The sequence below is a fragment of the Nothoprocta perdicaria genome, unplaced genomic scaffold (assembly GCF_003342845.1).
Source record: "Nothoprocta perdicaria isolate Ctin4 unplaced genomic scaffold, notPer1 scaffold_218, whole genome shotgun sequence".
Lineage (NCBI taxonomy): Eukaryota > Metazoa > Chordata > Aves > Tinamiformes > Tinamidae > Nothoprocta > Nothoprocta perdicaria.
The window spans coordinates 374,391-393,443 of record NW_020455399.1 but is presented as its reverse complement, the minus strand read 5'-3'; the positions used below and the strand labels follow the sequence as shown (position 1 = coordinate 393,443).

The 19,053-nt window shown below is 60.0% G+C and overlaps 3 protein-coding genes and 1 non-coding gene across 4 annotated transcripts; 2 read left to right on the top strand and 2 right to left on the bottom strand.

Moving 5' to 3' along the window:
- Positions 1–1,452: 1,452 nt before the first annotated feature.
- LOC112946823 (complement factor D-like) lies at positions 1,453–3,453 on the top strand. The gene is made up of 5 exons (XM_026038771.1): positions 1,453–1,501; positions 2,403–2,556; positions 2,660–2,804; positions 2,914–3,171; positions 3,248–3,453. The coding sequence occupies exons 1-5, from the start codon at positions 1,453–1,455 to the stop codon at positions 3,419–3,421; spliced, it is 780 nt and encodes a 259-aa protein (XP_025894556.1). The 3' UTR covers positions 3,422–3,453.
- A 1,705-nt stretch (positions 3,454–5,158) lies between these two features.
- MED16 (mediator complex subunit 16) lies at positions 5,159–13,436 on the bottom strand. Its single transcript, XM_026038849.1, has 14 exons — positions 13,301–13,436; positions 13,086–13,193; positions 12,707–12,876; positions 11,870–12,301; positions 11,387–11,492; positions 10,574–10,729; positions 10,055–10,266; positions 9,586–9,792; positions 8,944–9,154; positions 8,600–8,733; positions 7,749–7,941; positions 7,288–7,504; positions 6,571–6,654; positions 5,159–5,565 (listed from the first exon to the last, which is right to left on the bottom strand). The coding sequence occupies exons 1-14, from the start codon at positions 13,434–13,436 to the stop codon at positions 5,439–5,441; spliced, it is 2,493 nt and encodes an 830-aa protein (XP_025894634.1). The 3' UTR covers positions 5,159–5,438.
- A 902-nt stretch (positions 13,437–14,338) lies between these two features.
- LOC112946926 lies at positions 14,339–14,445 on the top strand. The gene has a single exon (XR_003249311.1). It is a non-coding gene; the product is annotated as a U6 spliceosomal RNA (small nuclear RNA).
- A 1,122-nt stretch (positions 14,446–15,567) lies between these two features.
- On the bottom strand, positions 15,568–19,053 carry R3HDM4 (R3H domain containing 4). The gene is made up of 7 exons (XM_026038770.1): positions 18,798–19,053; positions 18,511–18,629; positions 17,747–17,870; positions 17,561–17,646; positions 16,557–16,642; positions 16,364–16,419; positions 15,568–16,094 (listed from the first exon to the last, which is right to left on the bottom strand). Exons 1-7 carry the CDS (start codon positions 19,051–19,053, stop codon positions 15,991–15,993), a joined length of 831 nt encoding a protein of 276 aa, XP_025894555.1. The 3' UTR covers positions 15,568–15,990.

Here is a 19,053-nt window from a genome sequence, read left to right as displayed (position 1 = left end):
CTGCAAACGGCGGCTCCGCGCCCGCCAACGGCGGCTCCGCGTCTGCAAACGGCGGCTCCGCGCCCGCAAACGGCGGCTCCGCGTCTGCAAACGGCCCCTCAGCTCCCGCCAACGGCGGCTCCGCGTCTGCAAACGGGGGCTCCGCGCCCGCAAACGGGGGCTCCGCGCCCGCCAACGGCGGCTCCGCGTCTGCAAACGGCGGCTCCGCGCCCGCAAACGGCCCCTCAGCTCCCGCCAACGGCGGCCCCGCGTCTGCAAACGGCGGCTCCGCTCCCGCAAGCGGCGGCTCCGCGTCTGCAAACGGGGGCTCCGCGTCTGCAAACGGCGGCTCCGCGTCTGCAAACGGGGGCTCCGCGTCTGCAAACGGCGGCTCCGCGTCTGCAAACGGCGGCTCCGCACCCACGGAGGCAGCTCTGTGTGTGACAAGGGCCGATCTGCACCCGCCAAGGGTCCCCCTGCACCCACAATTGCTGCTGGACACCCTCAGGGCCACCCCGGCCTCGCTGGGCTCAGCACCAGCGCCGAGGGCGCTGCCCCAGCCCCGTTCCCAGCTCCAGTGCGGGGCTCCATCCCGCTGGGGCGCTGCGGGCACCTGGTGTCTCCCCACTGGGCTCTTCCATGCGGGGACCCATCTGCCACCCGCACCGAGACCCTCTGGGCCCGGCAGGGCTCCGGGAGCGGGTCCTGGGTCGGGGTCCCGCTGCTGGCGCAGGGTCCCACTGGGCTCTGGCGCCCGGCGCAGGCACCGCTGCAGGCCCCGGGAACACGGGAATCCGGCGCGTGACTCGCATGGCGAAATCGGCGCCTGTTCCCTAGCAACGGGGCGTTCCCGCCGGGTGTCCCGCAGCAACCCTGCACCGCCGCAGCCCCTGCAACCGCTGCAGCGCAGGCGGCAGCACCGGGCCCTGCTCCCCCCATGCCCCGAGCTGCACCGGGGCCCGGCCTGCGGTGAGACCCCAAAGCCGCCGGGGTTGGAGACCAGCCCCATTTCCTCAGTCCCCCCAGGTTTCTTGGGGCTCCAGCTGCATCCTGGTGGCTCCCTGTGCTCCCACCAGGCACCCGGAGCAGCCCTGAGTACCGCGGAGCCCCTGGGTGGCTCTGGGTGCCCCCTCCATGGCACGGTGTGCCCCAGCGTGCTGCAGCAAAGCACAGTGCATGGCATGGCAGGGCGCGCTGCCCTCATTCCACCCCGCGCCCTAAGTGGGCACAAAGCTCCCTACGTATTTAACGTTTAAATCCCAAATCGCTGAAATCCCAGATTAAGGAGCTCTCCGTGTGGCTCTGCCACCCGAAAGTGCAGAAATCCGTGGAGCAGCCAAGCGCCAGCCGCTGCTGCCCCTTAACGCTCTCCTGCCCGCGGGGCACCTGCCCCTTTACCTGCCCCTTTACCCATACCTTTACCTGCCCCTGCACCTACCCCTGCGCCCGCAGCACCGCCTGCACCGCAGCACCATGTGCGGCTGCTCCTGCGGCTGCAGTGGCCGCTGCAGCTGGGCCAGGGGTGCGGAGGGACGCGCGGCAGGGCCAAGGCCCCCAGTGCCCGGATGGAGGGCGGCAGCCGCGCGGCCCCCGGCCCCCCAGCCCGTGCCGGTGTCCCGGGGAAGCTGCCCTGTCCCCGGCCGCCCCCGCCGCGTTTCGCAACCGCCCGGTTTCGCTGGGGAAGTTTGGGGACGTCCGGGAAGGAGGAGGGTGACAGGATGGGAGCGGACACGCACTTGACCCTGCAGTCCCCGGGATGGGGGGGCGGCGCCAGCGGCTCTGCGGAGCCGGGGCGGTGGCTCCGCTTAGCGGCACCGCCGGGAAAGGCAGGGGGGACCCTCGGCCACGGCCGCCGGTGCCGCCGGTGCCGCCGGTGCCGCCGGTGCCGCCGGGCCCCGCGGCCGGGACGGCGCCCAGGGCCCTGCGAGGAGCCCCCGGCTTCGCCCCCGACCCAGCGGGACCCCCGGCCGGGCCGCGGCCGCGGGAACGGCCCTTTCCGGCCCGTTTGTTTGTGCCGGGAACTCCTGACCCCGTCTCCAAGCCAAGTGTTTCACAAGAGCCGGGGTCACCCCCTGCGCTGCGGAAACCCCCCTGCTGCCCCCGGCGCCTCCTCCCGCCCCGAGCGGGGCATAAAAGCGGCTGCGGCCGAGGAGCAGCCGCCCGGCCCGGCAGCTCCCATCCCCATGGCGCCCCGTCCCGCCGCCCGCCCCGACCTGGCGCTGCTGCTGCTGCTGCTGGCGGCCGCGGCGAGCGGTGAGTGCGGCCGGGGGTGAGCGGCACCCCGGGGTGGGGGGTGGCCCGGGTGCCCCCCTGGGCAAAGGGCAGCTGGAGGCACCCGGGATTGCGCAGCCAGGGCCGGCATTGCGGGGTCAGGGCCAGGATTGCGGTGCTGGGATGCCGGGGCTGAGGTGTCCCCAATGCAGCTCAGCCCCGCGGGCGCATCCTGGGGGGCCGCGAGGCCCGGCCGCACCTGCGGCCGCACATGGCCTCGCTGCAGCTCGACGGGGAGCACATCTGCGGCGGCTTCCTCATCGCCGAGCAGTGGGTGCTGAGCGCCGCGCACTGCACCGAGGAGACGTGAGTGCCGGGGCCAGGGGATGGGCACCCCGTGCCCGCTGGGGCGCCCGGGGGCTCTGGGGCTCCCAGGGGGGCTCGGGTCGAGCTGCTGCCTCCCCTGCAGGGATGGGAAGTTGTTCCAGGTGCTGCTGGGCGCCCACTCGCTCACGGAGCCGGAGCCGCACAAGCGGCTGTACCGTGTGCGGGCGCAGATCCCGCACCCCGGCAGCAATGTGTACAACAATGAGGACGACCTGCTCCTGCTCCAGGTGGGCACCGGACCCCCCTTGTCCCCATTCCCCCCCTGCTCCCCTGCCCCTGCAGCCCGGAGCGGCTCGGGAGCCACTGCTGAGCCCAGCCCTGCCTCACTGCCCACAGCTGGAGGAGAAAGCGGAGCTGAACGAGCACGTGCAGGTGCTGCCCTTCCAGCGGGAGCAGCGGGACGTGGCGGCCGGCACCGTGTGCGAGGTGGCCGGCTGGGGCACCGTGACCCACAGCGGCCGCCGGCCCGACCGGCTGCAGCAGGTGGAGCGGCCGGTGCTGAGCCGCGACGAGTGCAACCACCGCACGCGCCACGACCACTCCATCACCCCCAACATGATGTGCACCGACTCCCGCAAGAGGGACACCTGCAAGGTACCCCCCGGCCCGCAGCCCCCGGCCTCGCGCGCACGGGGCCGCGCGGAGCCCCCAACAGCCCCTCGCTCCGCAGGGCGACTCCGGCGGCCCCCTGGTCTGCAACGGGGTGGCCGAGGCCGTGGTCACCGCCGGCTCCCGCGTCTGCGGCAACTACAAGAAACCCGGCATCTACACCCGCATCGCGCCCTACGCCGCCTGGATCGACCGCGTCATGGGCGCCCTGTCCGGGCAGGAGGACACCCCCTGAGCCGCCCCTTGTCCCCGCTCTGTGTCCCTGTCCCTGCGCCCTCCACGCCTGCAATAAAATCACAATTGCTGAGACGCCACGGGTGGGGATGGAGAGAGCAGAGGGGATGGGAGGGTCTGGAGAAAGGGGGACACGGAGGGGATGGAGCAAAAGGGGAGGACGGAGCAGGGGCTGCTGCACAAGGATGGAGCTGGATGCTCCTGCGTGTCCCCCAGCGCTGGATCCACAGGAGCAGGGAGGGCTGATCCTGCAGGGAGGGCACGGGGACCCATCCCGCCCTGCGCCCCCTCCCCAGCCTGTCCCCGCTGCGCTGAGGATGCTGCGCCCCTCCGCAGCCCCCAGCCCCCGCAGCCCCCGCAGCCCCCGCAGCTCTCGCCCTGCCCCTCGGAGCGGCTGCAGCAGCACCGCTGGAAAAAGGGCCCTCGGGGGGACCCTGTCCACGTCCTGCAGCCTGCGGTCCCCGTGTGGGGACAGGAGACCCTCTGTGCCCCCCCGTGCTCTCAGACACACAGGGGACTTTGTCACACACACGAGACCTCGGTGCACGGGGACCCAGCGCACAAGAACCTGGTGCACAGTGACCCGGGCACACAGGGACCTGGCGCAGCAGCTCCCGGCCGGAGCGGTCCCGTCCGGAGCGGCCTCACGGAGCAGCCGGCTCCCGAGCTCTCCGGCGCCGCAGGACGGCTCCAGCGCGGGACGCAGTTTTCTAGCAGAGCGGCTGCTCCTTCCTGCCTTAATGCAAACAAAGAGCAGCAGTAACGGAGCATTAAACCACCCCCACGCCTGCTGGGGAGAGGAAGGAGATTAAGCAGGACCCAGATTGATTACAGTTTTACTTAAAGGGATAAGAGTTTTAACAAGAATTTCTAGTTTCCTAATGAGCCATTTCATTTTCCTTAATTACCCCCAGAATGGCAACGCAGAGACCTGCGCCACGGAGCAAAACATTAAATGGAGGAATCAAGAAAAACAAGCTCTTTGACATCAGCGCAATTTTTAACTGATAAGTGGAAACTGATTCCCACATGGAAAAGTATATGTAAAATTGGGCTTGTTCTCTCCTTTAAGTGGCCTCTGGGGAGAGCTGGAAGTTAACGAGTGCAGGAGGAATCTGGCCAAGCCACAGCCCAGCACGAAGCAGCTTCCCTGGCCTTTGGCAAAGGGCACAGATTTCTTGGTCTGATTTTGCAGAAAGGAAATTAAAAGAGCTTTTCTGCTTCGCTTTCGCTCATGCATCCACTGACCAAGCAAAGTCGTAAGAGAAAGAGGAAGCTTCTCTGAGAACAAAACAGACATTCTGAACATTCTTTACAAAATTAAGGGAACCTTTATTTACAAAATAGCTACTGCTCCAGTGAGAGGCAAGGGAACAGAGAGTCGCTCCAGGGCAACAGGCTCCTGCTCTTCCAGCCTGGGAGGAAATTGTTCCATTAGCTAGAACAGGGATACGCTGTGGAGGCGAAGCTTCCCATCAGAGCAGCAAGTTCGCTTGCCAGGATGGAGATGAGGAAACGGGGATCAACCAGCCCATCCCGCACTTCCCAAGCAGCGTGGTAGCAGAGAATGAACATAAGGTGTTATGTATTTACCGCCCTTTCCCAGAGCTTTTGCCTGCGTTATCCCCTGTGACCGCTCTCTATCCCGTAGGGATTATCCCAGGTGCAGCCGCTCCAGGGCTCAGGGAGGCAGCAGGTTTCTCGTCTCCCCAGCCCTTGGCTCCCAGTTTGCCTTGGACAGGGAAACCTCTCAGCTTCCTCTTGAGCTCTTCCGCGTACAAGGATACATTCCCCCCGCTCTGTTTTTATGGCACAAAGGGGCAAAGCAGAAAAATCAATGCCAGAAAAACACAGCAGCGCGAGGCAACTCGCAGGCAGCACCAGGACGACGCTTGCAGAGCCCGCAGGAAGGAAAAGTGCTGGGATTCGTTCATGCCAACCCCCTCCACAGGTGCCAGCTCCAAGCAGCTCCTCCACTTGGTGCCCGCTGTTGCCTTCCTGCCCCACAGAAGCGGCTCTCACGAGCAGCTGAGGGGCATCCTCCTCCACAGGCCCCCGCACAGGCAGTTCTTGACCCAGCGCTGCTCCCACTGCTTCACTGCAGTCACTTTGTTCGGTGACTTCAGCATGGTAACGCAGCCGCACCTGAAAGGCAGCACACGCAACGGGGTGAGCCAGGAAAAACCCAGCGCTGCTGGGACTCCGGTGTGAGTCACACAGGGAACCAGCACCCAGGAGAAAAATACAGCCTTTGCCCTTCACAGGTAATGTCTGTGAGCAGTAACAACCAGCTGAGACCACGAGAGCAATTATCTGAAATGAAGAGGGGTTATCTCGGAACAGAAGGCTGTCTTGAAGACAACAGCCCCCAGCTGCTATTTATACATAAAACAGCAGACGCCCATCCTGTAAAAATGATCTGTTACAGAGACTTTCTATTAAAACCAATAATTAAAGCTAATTCGATCATATGCTTAGATAGATGTTTGTTCCCGGCACCATCATTTCAGAATCCAGACTCTGCTGTGAAGGGTGGATGGGGACCTAAAAGGACCTATAAACCGAGCTGGAAAAATGACCCCCAAATGGCACTGCGGATCCTGGTCGTTTCCTCTTGCCATCTCCTCTCCAAGAACCCAGCTAGCTTAGCTGGCCTGCAAATCAAAGCTGGGGATCTCTCATTACCAATGAGGACTTCTACATGCCAAAATCCATTCTCCATTTACCTATGTGGATATTCTCTTATTTTTCTGTTAAAGCAATGTCAGATTTATTCCTTGACACAGAACTTGGGATACTTTGCAGGACAAGGCAACAAGATTCTTACTGCAAGAGCCGTGCTGCAGTGACAGCAGCAGCTCTCTCCAGTCAGGGATATTGCTCTTCCAGAAGCCTTTTAACAACCCTGGTTCTTACCCTAAGATACCTTAATCACACTCCAACCTGCTTTCCTCCTGTGCAATCACAGTGCCATAAACTAAAAGCCTTATTACAGAGAAGCATTTCCTCCTGCAGATGTAGAGAGGTTACAGAGCTGTGTTAGGGTGGTAAACAAAGGCTGAAAGAGAGTTTTAAATATCAGAAAGAAGGGTTTGAGTTTCTGCCAAGATTTGCTCTGCATCGAAGGGATTTTGTGTTTGCACTGCTTACCTCGTACACGACTTGCACTCTTCTGTCGGGTAGGCTCCCAGGTGAAGCCGTCTCAGGTGATCGATCTTGGGCTGCCCAGGTGCCCTGGGTAGGAAGAAGAACGGCAGCTTTTCATAAAGACTGTTCCTAAAAGCTGTTTCCAGGACAGCCTTTTCCTGAGAGTATCTGAGATTCCATCCATCAAAACCCAAACGGAAACCCAAACAGCAAAGCCTTTGCGCTGACCCCAGAGCTAATCACTCTTGGAGAATCATTCCCTCCTTGCTCCCAGAAAGGCTGGACCCAAAGCCTTGGACTTGCCCTGTTCTGCACTCCTGCAACCCCTTTTGCTTCTCCTATGAGAATTCCCAGAAAGCTTCCTAAGCCAGATCCAGGTAAATCTGAGTTTGTCAAAACTCTCTTATAGTTTCAACCTGATGTCCTGATTTCCTACTGTTCCTGTGAAGACACACACTGCAGTTCTGACTAGGGAGGCTGCAACAGTCTACACCAGCAGCTGCATTTCAGTAGGATGAAATGTATCCCACACTTTACTACACAGTGTGTCATGGAATATAAGCATATGGTGAAATTGATCTAAACACAACCTTTTTTTGTCAAATACAGAGAAGGGAGAAGAAATCTCCCTCAAGTCACATTTACCAACAGATAAGCCAAAGAATTGAGGCATCCCAAACTCACTGATCTCTCAGGGCTGGAAAAAGACCCTCTCTGTACCTTACAAAGGCATCGAACTGGGAAGAGACAGTGTGGCCAACAAGCCCAGGAGCTTTTCCAAACTGCAGCCGGACAAGCTGTTTGCTCTGTAACTTGGTGATAATGCCATCATTGATGGGCAACCAGTCGATATTGGGAATGAGCAACTGGCTGGGCAGCAGGCAACATTCATCTATCAGGGCATCATCCGGCTCTGTCATGTGATTTTCCTCACGACCTGCATGGAAAATGAAGCAGAGGGAGCTCTAACATTTCCCATCTGAAGACTGAGAGAAGCTGCTGCGTGCAGCTTCCTCCCCCATCCGCCAACACACTGCGGAAAACAATAAACTTGGCAGCTGTGCGTGCCCTTTCCAAATGCTACAGACCCACTCAAAAGTTACTCCCCGCAATTATTCCTTTCATGCACAAGCCACGTTAAGGAAGGATCCTTTTGTTCGAGGAGAGGGGTAAGCCCTTACAGCAGAGCCAGAGCTTAGTGAGAAGCCTGAAGAGGAGGGACATGCTGTCCTGGGTGTCGGAGGTGGCTGTGTAGACAGGCAGGCAGCTCGGCTTCAGCAGTCCCCAGATGCGGATCACCACCATCAGCTCCCTGAACATGCCCAAGGACGCTCCGTCCCGCAGGAAGCTGTGTCCCGGGCGCACGGGGGAGCCCTGCGGAGCACAAACGGCAGCTGTGACCAAATGGGACAACTGGGGAGGAGAAAAAGGTTCTCCGTGGGTCTGGGTGCAGGCAGTGCACAGACTGCACACCTCACAGATGCTCTGGAGCTCTGGCACACACAGGGGCTCCTAAGAGGCTTAAAAAGTCAGGTAGCTGTTAAGCCCTTTCCTTGGGTTGCTTGACAGCAACACCCGTGTGGTGCACGACTTGGCTAAAGCCACCCAAGCAAACGCACAAAGAGTTTTTTTGTTCCTCCCTGGCAGTTCTCACAGAATCTGTATGGTTGGAAAAGACCTTTAAGATCATCGAGTCCAGCTGTAAACCCTTCCACACCACCCTGCTAACCCATGTCCCTAAGTGCCTCACCCACACCTTTCTTCAACCCTGCCAGGGACGGGGACTCCACCACCTCCCTGGGCAGCCTGTTCCGATGCTCGACTACTCTTTCCATGTAGAAATTCTTCCTAACATCTAACCTGAACCCCCCAGCACAACCTGAGGCTATTTCCTCTTGCCCCATCTGTAATTATTCCAGAGAAGACACCAACTCCGCCTCACTACAGCCTCATTTCAGGTAGTTGTACAGGGTGATAAGGTCTCCCCTGGGTCTCCTCTTCTCCACGCTGCCCTCAGGAGCACAGATCTCACCTGGTTGGGAAGGCTGGCCAGCAGATAGAGCACAAAATCTCCCACCCACTGGATGAGCTGCTGCAGGGATTGCAGCGTGGTCATCTCCAGGACAAACTCTTCTGTCTTCAAGTTAATCATCACTTTATCAATGTCTGAAACAGAAGCAAGACATCTGCTAGCTCAGGATGAAGATGAATCTGAATTCCACTCTTTGCCCCCATGATATAAAGAGAGGTCACCTTCCCTTTGTTCAAATGCAGGGAGTTACCATGAGCCCGTAACACTCAGTTAGGTGAAACCTTTAGTTAGGGGAACGATCTGATCCAAAACGCTCAGTGCCACGTTTTATAAGCAATCCCTACCCACATCTGTGATCTTGGAGCAGATCTCCGTGAGTCGGTCTCCCGGACTCTTGTCTGGGGTGTTCAGGAAATGCGGGCGCAGCAGGGACTTCAGGGTGCAGCTGATGGCGATGAGGAACAGCTTTGCATGGTAGTCACACACACGAGCTATTGTGCTGGAGGAGAGCTTGCAGAGAGACGCCTTCATGGCAACAATGCGTGTGGAGAGCACCTGATTGACAGAGACACACCAGGAAAAATACAGAGGTAAAGGTAGAATTAGAACGTGCTTATTAAAGCAAGATGCTCTTCTTCTGTACTCTTCATTCTTGCTACATCAATGACAGGAATACTGAATACTGCTGCGTGCATGTATAAATAAACAAGACCAGTCCCCAGCCCACTGGGAGAACCTCTGCCAGCAACAGGCTTTACCAGCTCACAAGACGTTTCCAACAGCTGCACTCCCATTATTGTTCCCGAGAGCAAACACGGCTCAGACAGACCCTCCTCACACCTAAATTAGTGCTCAGGCAGAATATTCAGAGGCAGAAGAGCCCAGCAGTTAATGCTCTCTGTCTCTCGAGTTCTAGCCATTCCTGCTCCCTTGTCCCAGCCTCAGAGGCCCCCTGCAACGGGCCAGGGACTTCCACTTGCCCTCACCTGCTGCAGGGCGGCATTCTGGCGCATGTACTCCTCATGCAGCTTCTCCACCAGGTTTTGGACCATATTCGGTTGGACGTGGAGCAGGATGTCCCACCAGTCATAGCCGGTCACCATGCAATACTCCAAGAGGAATAGCAAGTGTCGGAGGGACATGTTCATGTCCAGCACGTGGCCCATGGAGGGGGAGATACGGAGCATACTCAGCTGGAGGGAGGAGGCAAAGGAAAGCCCACGTCAGGAGCAGGCCATGGGAAACCATTCCACAAAAGCTACTGCACAGTCCAGGCAACTGCAACTCATGCCGAACTGAAGATACACTTCCCTCAAGAATGGGATACATCCTTTCCCATTTGATACGGGATCATCAGCCAGAACTACCATTCCCAGGAAGTTTCTGAATGATCCATCACTGCATAGAAAGAGAGCACCAGGGAGGACAAGCACCCTGCATGACAAAGGCCAGTACCTTCCCGTGGCTGTCGATGCCAGCCAGTGCCAGAGACGTCCACGAGAGCTGCATGGCTTTGAAATGAACCAGCGGGCCGGCGGTTCGCTGCCTTTTGATGGTCTGCTCGTCCACGGAGCGCTGGGAGGAAGAGCCGTAGAAAACCGCCATCATTTGCAAGGAGAGGCGATGGACTATGTGGACGCTGCCGTCGTGAAAAGCCAGAGCCAGCCCTGGGGACGGAGGGCAGTGGAAGCTGAGGAGCAGGTTCCAGGCTCTCCTGCTGGAACCTGCTCCTCACCCAGGGAAGCAGCAACACTCGCACCCTGCACAGGGCATATTTGGAGGTATAGGCCACACCGGCACTGCACAGACGTAAACGAGAGGGGATGAACAGGATACTGCATTTTTGACAGCTTTCCTATCGCTGTTTCATACAGGTTATCTGGAACCCTTTCTTCAGCTATAGCTCAGGAAAAGAAGTCAAAAGTTTCAGGCAGAGGCTACATATTTATGAGAAAAACGATAAAGACTCCTCACCCAATCCAGGGAAGAATTTGGTGTCATTGGCCACTTTCAGATCTGTATTTGTCAGCGAGATCGGCAACTTCGGCAGGGCCACAGCTGAGACACGATCCAAATCATTGGTGGCAGAAAGAATTCGCCATTTCAGTATCATGGGCTGCTTGTCTCCAACTTTGGGGAGAAAAACAAACAAAATAAGACACCTTTTCCCCAATGGAGTCGAAAATGCCACCCCTCCCACACCTGGATTTCTGCCCACATTCCCTAAATAAGAGGGTTTACAAATCAAACATGGACTGTACATTCATTCTACCAGGCCATCTCCCTCATTCTTTGTTAATCTCATTAATTGTACAAATAACAACTTCTACTAAATGTTTTGATGAAAGACTCCGCTGGAACTGATTTAAGAAATCTTTATGTGTAATAATCCTGTGCATTTCACTGGAGTAAACCACGTAGACTTGATTTCATCTCTGATATCAGGTGGTATGGATGTGCACATTGAACAGCCTGATTAAACTATTCACTTGCTGCACAAATGTTTTATATTTAGAAGACTGAGATCACTCTTCTCAGCAGGAAAAGCGGCTGCACAGGAGAACACAAAAAATGTCTTTTATTGAGTGAAAGCAACAATTAAACCATCTCCTTGAGAGCAGCAATTTGTTGCCTAAAATGTAGACAAATAGATGAAAGAGAGCAAAGATGCTCTCAGGGATAAATATGGGATTGGGGATAATCTCATGTATGCGATAAGGGATTTAAGGATCTGTCTTACATTTTTGTTTAGATCTATTTTTAAGAATATGAGGTGCAGAAACTCACCCACAGGAGAGATTTGCTGAAATATGTTATTGACTGGCAGACCCTCTTTCCGGAGAGACCAGCACTCCACGATGCTGTTGTTTTGGTTGGAAGCACAAAGCAACACCTTCAAAAGAGAAACCTGCATTGTACCAGTCTGCACAAATTTTTAATTGGAAAAGGTAGTTCCCAGTAGTGTTTTTCCCACTCTGTTTTGAGGGTCTTTCTCCTAGCTCACGTTCCACTAGTGAAAACCAGAGGACTGTGTCTGCAGTCCCTAATGGCAGCGAGACAGAAAGCAGAGGCAGAACCTCAAACATGGCACCGCAGCCTGGACCTCGTCAAACCACAAGCGCTCCCACCCCTCAGAAACCAGGAATGCGAAGGGCACCGCAGGACATGCTCTGTTGATCTCCAGAGCTGGGCGTGGAAGCCAAAGTGGCGCAAACAGCCACTTCCTTTGCTATGTTTTTAAATCCTGTTTGCTTAAGAGCAGACGCTCACCTGCTCTGACATGTCCCGAGCGAGGAATTTCAGGTGAGTGATTGCCGGGTATTTGTCCTTGCGGGCAGGGTCCGTGGTGCAGCGCATGAAGAGGGAGGGCAGGATCTCGGTGTCTATTTTGCACTTCTCGTTCACGACGCTGACGCACACTTTGTAGAACTGGACCGGGGAGGAGCTGCTGCCGTCCGACGTGGCCACCACGATGTTCCCGCCGCCGGTGAAGGCGACGTCGGCCAAGGCGACGCGGCAGCGGAGGCGGCAGAGGCTCTCTGTGGACGTCAGCACCTGCCCGTTGGGCTTGAGGAGGGAAACGGTCACCAGGCCACTGATGGTCACAGCAATCCAGCCCTCCATGGGCTTCCCGCCAAACAGCGTCAGAGACGGAGAGAATTTGACCCTGGAGAACTTCTCGCCGAAGTTGGATGCTCCAGACTGAGAGAAAAGGCACACAACACAAGCAGGTTTGGTCCCTACCACTGCACAACTCCTCCAAGTCACTGCAGCACAGGCTGGAGAGCTGACAGAGACCGAAATCAGGGCATTAAGTCCTTATGCCCACCTTTGTGCCGGGATCTTGCCCCTTTCCCCCCGGTTTTACAGCAGGAAGGTACCAACCCCTCAGCAAAGCCCGCAGGGCACCCCAGATCTCCCGTGTCCCACATGCAGGCTCAACCTGCCAGTGTCCCCTCTCCCTTCGGTGGCCAGTCCAGCCTCCTGCACAACCTCTTAACCTCCACCTCACGTTCCCCACGGCTACGGAGAGGGAAACGTTCCTCTCCTTTGCTAACGACCGAGCCAGCCTTTCTCCCTGGGCCCGCACACAGAGCTGGGACGAACCTTCTCCACATGCAGAGCCAGCTTCACGCCGTTGTGCAGCCAGGACAGGGCCACGACGGGGTCTCCTTCCACCATGCTGCCCACTGTGTTCTCCCAGCTGTTGGCCAGGTGATCGGCCATGCCCCAGCACTTGATGTGTCCGTCCGCATCCGCCGAGAGCAGCCTGGAGCCTGCAGGGAAACGGCCCCGTAAGAAAAAGCCACTGGGAGCCGGGGAATCCAAACGTTGCGGTGCAGATGCACTGCAGCCACGCAGCTCGTGGCTACGGAGCCCTGGGCACAGCTCCTGACGGCGGAGAAGCAAGACCTGCTCCCCCTTGTCACACACAGCTGCGTGTGCACGAAGAAAGGGGTCGAAAGGAGAAGGGCCCCCAGCTCACCTGACTGATCCCATTCCAAGCAAGTGATGATTTCGGCGTGGCCGGAGTTCACGGAGTAGACGTCCCAGGGATGCTCCGTGTCAATGATGTGCACCATGTGCGTGAGATCTGCGCGGAGAGGCGTGCGGCGCTGCCCTCCTCGCTGACCCTTCTCCGCCCGCAGCCCCCGCGCGGGCACAGGGGCTGCACCAACCGCCTCCCCGCGCGCCCGGTACCTTTCTCCTCCTCGTTTCTGAGGTCCGTGGTGAAGGCGATGAGGTTGCGGCAGGACCAGGCGCACACCAGCGGGATGGAGGGGCAGTGGTTGCTCTTGGGCCTCTTCTCCCACTCGCACACGTAGGCCAGGTCCATGGCGCGGCCGGGCGGCGCGCGCGGCTCCCGGCGCCTGCACCGGGGACACGCGGCGTCGGGGGCCGGCCCAGACCCCCCCCAGCCCCAGCGGGGACCCCCCGGCTGCTCGCGGGGGCCCAGGGCTCCAGCCCCCTCCAGGGGTGATGGGGGGGTAGTTCTGCGGGGAGAACTGCCCCCGTTGGGGGATAACGGGGGGATTTGCCCCCCTAGGGATGGGGGGGGGCTCAGGCCGGTCCCTGCCCCCTCACGGGACCTGCCCCTCCGCCCCGGCTGAGGGAGGGCGGTTGTGCCCCCACCCGCTGCGGGCAGCGGCCGCAGAGGGAACGGCCCCACACGGGGAGGGGGATTTGCCCCCCCCGGGGCCGAGGAAAGGGAATTTGCCCCCCCACGGGCTGAGGAAACGGGGTTTGCTCCCCGCGGGCAGGGAGGGGCCCCAGGGCGCCCCGCGGAGGGGGAACCGCCCTGGGGGGGGTGGAGCGCCCCCGCTCACCGGCCGCGGCCCCGCGCCGCCTCCCGCCGCGCCGCCAGGACCCCGCCCGCCCCGCCGGGCTGCCCCGCCGCGCGCCTGTGCGGAGCCCCCCGCCCTGCGCAGCGCGGGACGCCCAGGCACCGCAATGGACAGCCCTGCAGTGAGGCCCCCGTCTGCGGCCGGCGGGGGAAGAGGGGCGGTGCAGGCTCTAATCTGCATAGAGTCCTACCCAGAACCCACCAGCGCTGCGGAAGGAAGAGAAAACTGCGGTTTTGGAAGATTTTAAGAAAAATAAAAAAGAAATGCATTCAAAATGGAGAAGAAATTCAAAAGTGAATGAAATCTATTTAATAGCAGAAGAGGGACAGTCACCCTATCGTTAGAATCTCCGTCTTTCAGAGCTATAAATACCGCTCCGGGGCAGGGAGCAGCCGTGCTCGCTTCGGCAGCACATATACTAAAATTGGAACGATACAGAGAAGATTAGCATGGCCCCTGCGCAAGGATGACACGCAAATTCGTGAAGCGTTCCATATCTTTTCCTTCCCTCCCCCTTGGCACCAGGCAGAGAGGTGCCCCCCCCCCAAGCCCGGGAACCCCTTTTTTTCCAGGACCGGGCCCCTCTCTGCCCCCCCGTCCCCCCACAGCAGGACAGGACAGCAGGAGCACTGGGGAGCACCACTGTTTATTGATTCTGCACCAACACCCCCCACCTCCCTCCCCCGTTTCCTATCACACACAACAGACAAGAGGAGCGAGGAGGGTCCGGCCTTCACCCCCCAGCCCTGCACAGCCCACGGCTGCAGGGCCTGCACAGCCCCCTACTCGGGGCTGCACAGGGGGCTGGATGCAGCCCCAAAGAGCCCTTGACACACGGACAAGCACCAACAAGCAGGACACGCAACACTCCGGGCGCTGCAGCAGCTCCCAGCACACACACATATAAAAGACACTATATTACATTTAAAAACAGCCCCTTGCCTCCCTGGTAAGAGGCAGGTCTGCATGCCAGCTCTCGCTGCAGTATTGGGGCTCTAGGGAAGGGCACGTTCCACCCCAAGGCAGGAATCTCTTCCCTGTCCCTATCCACCCAGGTCCAAGTATCCTTGGATCACTCCAAGCTTCAGTCTTGGACCTGAACCCAGAGCGGAGGCAGCTCCCTTCTCCCCAAGCTGCTTCCAGCACCTCTGGGAAGAGCGGGGCAGGAGCTGAGCGTTGCCAAAAGCCCCGTTGCCGGTGTGGAGGAGCTGGAGCTGGAGCAAAGCACCATCCCCGCCAGGCAGGTGACCGGGCAGAGGCTCCCGCGCTCGCTCAGGGCTCGCTCTGCCACACGAGAGCCGAGGAAGCGCAGGCAGCTGCGAGCAGCTATTTCATACCAGAAATACCTGGGCCAAAAATCACCCCGGAAGCATCACAGAGCCCGAGGGGATTCTGGTCCAAGCAGCTTGTTTTTTAAAGCACCTGGTCTATAAATAGCCACGCAAACACTTCCAGGCAGGAGCAGCACAGCCGGGAAGCAGGGTGAGCGGAGCAGATAGGCACCTGCTGGGCCCGCGCGCCCTGAGCACGGCCCTATCTCGCTGCACCACTCAGCCTGGAGCCCCTCCAACAGATGAAGAGCAGGGAGCACTAGCCCAAGGGAAAAATAAAAATAATTAAAAAAGAAAAAAAGCAGGCAATCTGGCCTCTGCAGAAAGCGTGCCAGCAGTCAGTTTGGTACTGCCAGACCAGCACAGCAAGACGAGCAGTTCTTGCCCCCTTTCCACCCCTCAGCTGCACAGGATTCCAGGTATCCCTGAGGGATCAGGGCACTGTTCCTTGGAGCAGGCCTGGGGCCTCGTCAGGACGGAGGGCACGACTGCCAGGCCCACACTGTGCACCCCACGCAGGGCTGCGGTCCCGAGCTCCCGCTCCGAGGGGCGGGAAGGGGAGAGCCCCGCGCGGGGCGGCGGGAGCGGATCCGTGCGCTGTGCTGTGCAGCAGGTCAGGCTCGTCGGGCAGCAGGGACCAAGCGACTGGGAGAGACCAGGAGCCGGGAACGAAGCCTCCAGCGCACGAAGCAAGCGGCCGGGCAGCCGGCAGCTATCAGCTCATCTGCTCCAGGTAGTCCGAGAGCAGGAGCTCGGGGCGCAGGAAGACGCGGTGCTTGTTGCTCACTTTCATCTGGCGTTTCCCTTCAATGTCCGAACCTGGGGGAAAGCAAAGTGAGCAGCCCCTGCCCCTCAGCCCCCCGGGGACATCCCCGACGGCTGCAGGAGCCTGGCCCAGGCTGCGACCACCCTGCGAACATCGCGCCCCGCAGCACCCGCGCGGCCGAGGCTCCCGCAGGAGCAGGAAAATGGGGTTATCTGTGCGGCACAGAGGAAGGTGGGGCTGGGAGGAGGAAGGGAGGAAGAGGCCGAGCTGGAGCCAAGAGATAGCGCTGCAGAAGAGGAAAGCACAAACAGGAGGCTCTTACTGGCCGAGGCGAGGTCCATGTACTGGCAGAGCGCGTGGAGCAGGAGTCGCTCGAAGCTGCGGGGAGAAGGGGAATGGGAAGGTCAGAGCTGGCAGGTCTCACACCAGCATCTCCCCCTGCACCGTCCTGCCCAGCTCCTCCCAGCAAACCCGAGGACTGGGCACAGGGAGCACAAAGGAGACTGCGCAAATACCTGTTGTCCATGAGTGCTGTGTAGACCGAGTGCGGGGTGACGGAGAAAAAGGCCAGCAGCTCCTCCTCCAGGCACTCGAGGGTCCCCTGGAAGGGGAAGCAGAGCCCATGGGCATGGGGAGCACATGCAGCAATGGACAGGAGCTGGAGAGCAAAGGCTCCTTCCCCACGTCCAAAGCAGCACCTCGTGGGGAACAACACGGTTCTGTGCGCACACGGCTCTGTGCCCCTCACACACGTGGATTTTGCCCACGAGGAGTTGCAGGGGGCTGGATAGAGCCCAGGGTAGCCCGACCACCACCACCTCCCCGTGCTGCATTCACCGGCCCCAGCACGGCGAGGAAGGGCCCGGCTCCCGCCAGCGCCCGGCTCCGTGCGCCAAGCGCTGCCTCCCTGGGCACGGCAGCAGCCCCAAGGGCCCCGCGCCCCCCAGCTCCTTCCCTCCTGGCAGCCCTGAGCGCCGCTCCAGGAGCCCAGGGACGAGCGGCAGTGCAGGGCTCTTTGGGGAACAACCTGAGCAGAAGGCAACAGGCAGCAGAGCCGAGGCGGCTTTCAGAGACAGGGCTCCAATTAGAGCAAGGAAAACAAACAGGGCAGGAAAAGAGCCCCGTTGAGAAGCGAACACCAGGCAGCAGGGCCCAGGGAAACAAGTGTGTACAGAGCTGGGCTCCCGCACGGGGCGGCACGAGGCCAGGCCCCTCTTCCAGCTTGGATTGACCCCTCTCCAATTGCACTTGGACTCTTCCCAATATCCTCACTGGGCATCTCCAAAGAGCCCAAAGCTCCCTTGTTGCCCCGCTTGGGGAAGGGGCTTCATTTCCCACTACCAGCTGCTCGTGGAGCACAGACTGGGAAGCCACCAGGTGAAAACTCCCAGGGAATGCAGAGACCCGTCACGCTCCCAAGCACTCAGCCCAATGCTCCTCCTGACTCAGTGCCCAGGGCCAGGGCACAGGCAGGAAGACGCGGCCCCGTGAAGCTGCCCGCTCCGTCGCCCCATCTCACCATGGGGATCCGGCCCCGCTTCAGGGTGGCGCGAAGACGGCGGCTGATGCGCTGGAAACACTCCCTGGGGGTGTAGGCCGGGTGCTCTGGAGCCCGGGGACAGAAAAGCAGGGATGCGGATGGGACACATGCAAACGCATGGGGAGGAAAGGGAAGGGTCTCCAGGGCAGCCTCCCCACCCCGCACCTTTCCATTTGTCTTCGTTCTTCACGGGCAGCTTCCCTCTGTGTTTCTTCCTGGCCTCCTCCTCCAGGTAGAGCAGGACTCTCTCCTGCTCCTCTCCAGAGCGGTTCATGAAGTCGTTCCAGATCTGCCAACAGAGGCACCAAACCCCTGCAGAGGCTCCTGCCGGGAGCACCCGGCTGCACAGCCCGCCAGGCACCCTGCCCCAGTCCTCGCCAGCCTCCTCTTCGCCCATGAGCCCCCGGCAGCCATCCCTGCAGCGCGGGGTGCACAGAGCGCTCCGGGCAGAGCTCTGCAGCTCCGACACCGCACAGGGCGGCGCAGAGGCACAGCAGGCTGACAGCAGCCACGGCAATGGGGATCCTCCTCCTGCCTCTTCATGGCCTCCCCGCACGGAGCAGCTCGGAGCAGCTGCTTTGGAAGGAGAGGCGTGTTTAGCGCTTGGAAGCAGCAATGGGTGCCGAGAGCCCACGACAGTCTGGCCTCAAACACAGCTCTGCGCTGGGCTGCTGCTCCGAACAGGAGCTCCGTGCAGAGCCCACAGAGCCCCGCAGAGCAAAACACCCGGACAGCAAACCCAGCAAAGGCACCAAAGTTTCAAAACACCGGGTTGCAGAGCACATATTGCAGCAACAGCAGAGCAGCATGAAGCAACAGAGGGGCTCAGCAATGGGCCTGCGCTAAGGGAAGCGCTGCAGCCCGCACGGGTCGGGCTCTGCGCATGATCACGAACACGCATGGGGCTGCAGGCAGACACCCCATCCCACCTCCACGTAGCTCTCGTTGTTGCAGGCCTCGCTGAAGATGCTCGGAGCTGCTGAGCGCTCAAGCTCCCCCTCCTCGTTCCCACATTCGTCTCGCTCCAGAAGCGTCATGAGATACCGAGCTAGGAGAGAAAAGCAAAGCCCCCGCGTTAGCCAGGGGGACCTGGCACCTTCGGAAGGCCCCGCATCTCCAGCCTCACTATTTGCTCCACGGGGCAAAGCGGGAGTATTCAGGGCAGGGTCCCCCTGCCCGGCACCGCCAAGGGGGCTCCCAGCCCGCCCATCCTTACTGTTCTCCAGCCTCTGGAGGCTCTTGCGCCCCTTGGCCTTGGGGATGAGGTCCGAGTTGCGGATGGCCTTGTTGATGTAGTACTGCTTGCGCTTGGCTGGGGAGAACCTCTTAGCCGGGGAGTCCTCCAGGGGCGGCAGGCAGTCCTCGATCCTCCTGCGGAGGCAGGACGGGAGGCCTGAGCGCCCCGACGGCGCCGCGGTGCCGCCGGCACCCGCTCCTGCTGCGGGCAGCTGGTGCGACGAGAGCCGCCGCAT

Bases quoted from the DNA above. Each gene is read 5' to 3' on its own strand.
- MED16 (XM_026038849.1), bottom strand. From the start codon at position 13,436: ATGGACCTGGCCTACGTGTGCGAGTGGGAGAAGAGGCCCAAGAGCAAC. The intron at 9,793-10,054 runs GTACTGGCCTTT...TCCTCCCTCCAG, and splicing joins GCATCGACAGCCACGGGAAG to CTGAGTATGCTCCGTATCTC. The intron at 8,734-8,943 runs GTAGGGATTGCT...CTTCTGTTTCAG, and splicing joins CTCCAAGATCACAGATGTGG to ACATTGATAAAGTGATGATT.
- LOC112946823 (XM_026038771.1), top strand. From the start codon at position 1,453: ATGTGCGGCTGCTCCTGCGGCTGCAGTGGCCGCTGCAGCTGGGCCAGG. The intron at 2,557-2,659 runs GTGAGTGCCGGG...CCTCCCCTGCAG, and splicing joins GCGCACTGCACCGAGGAGAC to GGATGGGAAGTTGTTCCAGG. The intron at 3,172-3,247 runs GTACCCCCCGGC...CTCGCTCCGCAG, and splicing joins GCAAGAGGGACACCTGCAAG to GGCGACTCCGGCGGCCCCCT.
- R3HDM4 (XM_026038770.1), bottom strand. From the start codon at position 19,053: ATGCGGCGGCTCTCGTCGCACCAGCTGCCCGCAGCAGGAGCGGGTGCC. The intron at 17,647-17,746 runs GTGCGGGGTGGG...CCCGGGCTCCAG, and splicing joins GAACGAAGACAAATGGAAAG to AGCACCCGGCCTACACCCCC. The intron at 16,420-16,556 runs GTATTTGCGCAG...TTCTCCCCGCAG, and splicing joins ACAGCACTCATGGACAACAG to CTTCGAGCGACTCCTGCTCC.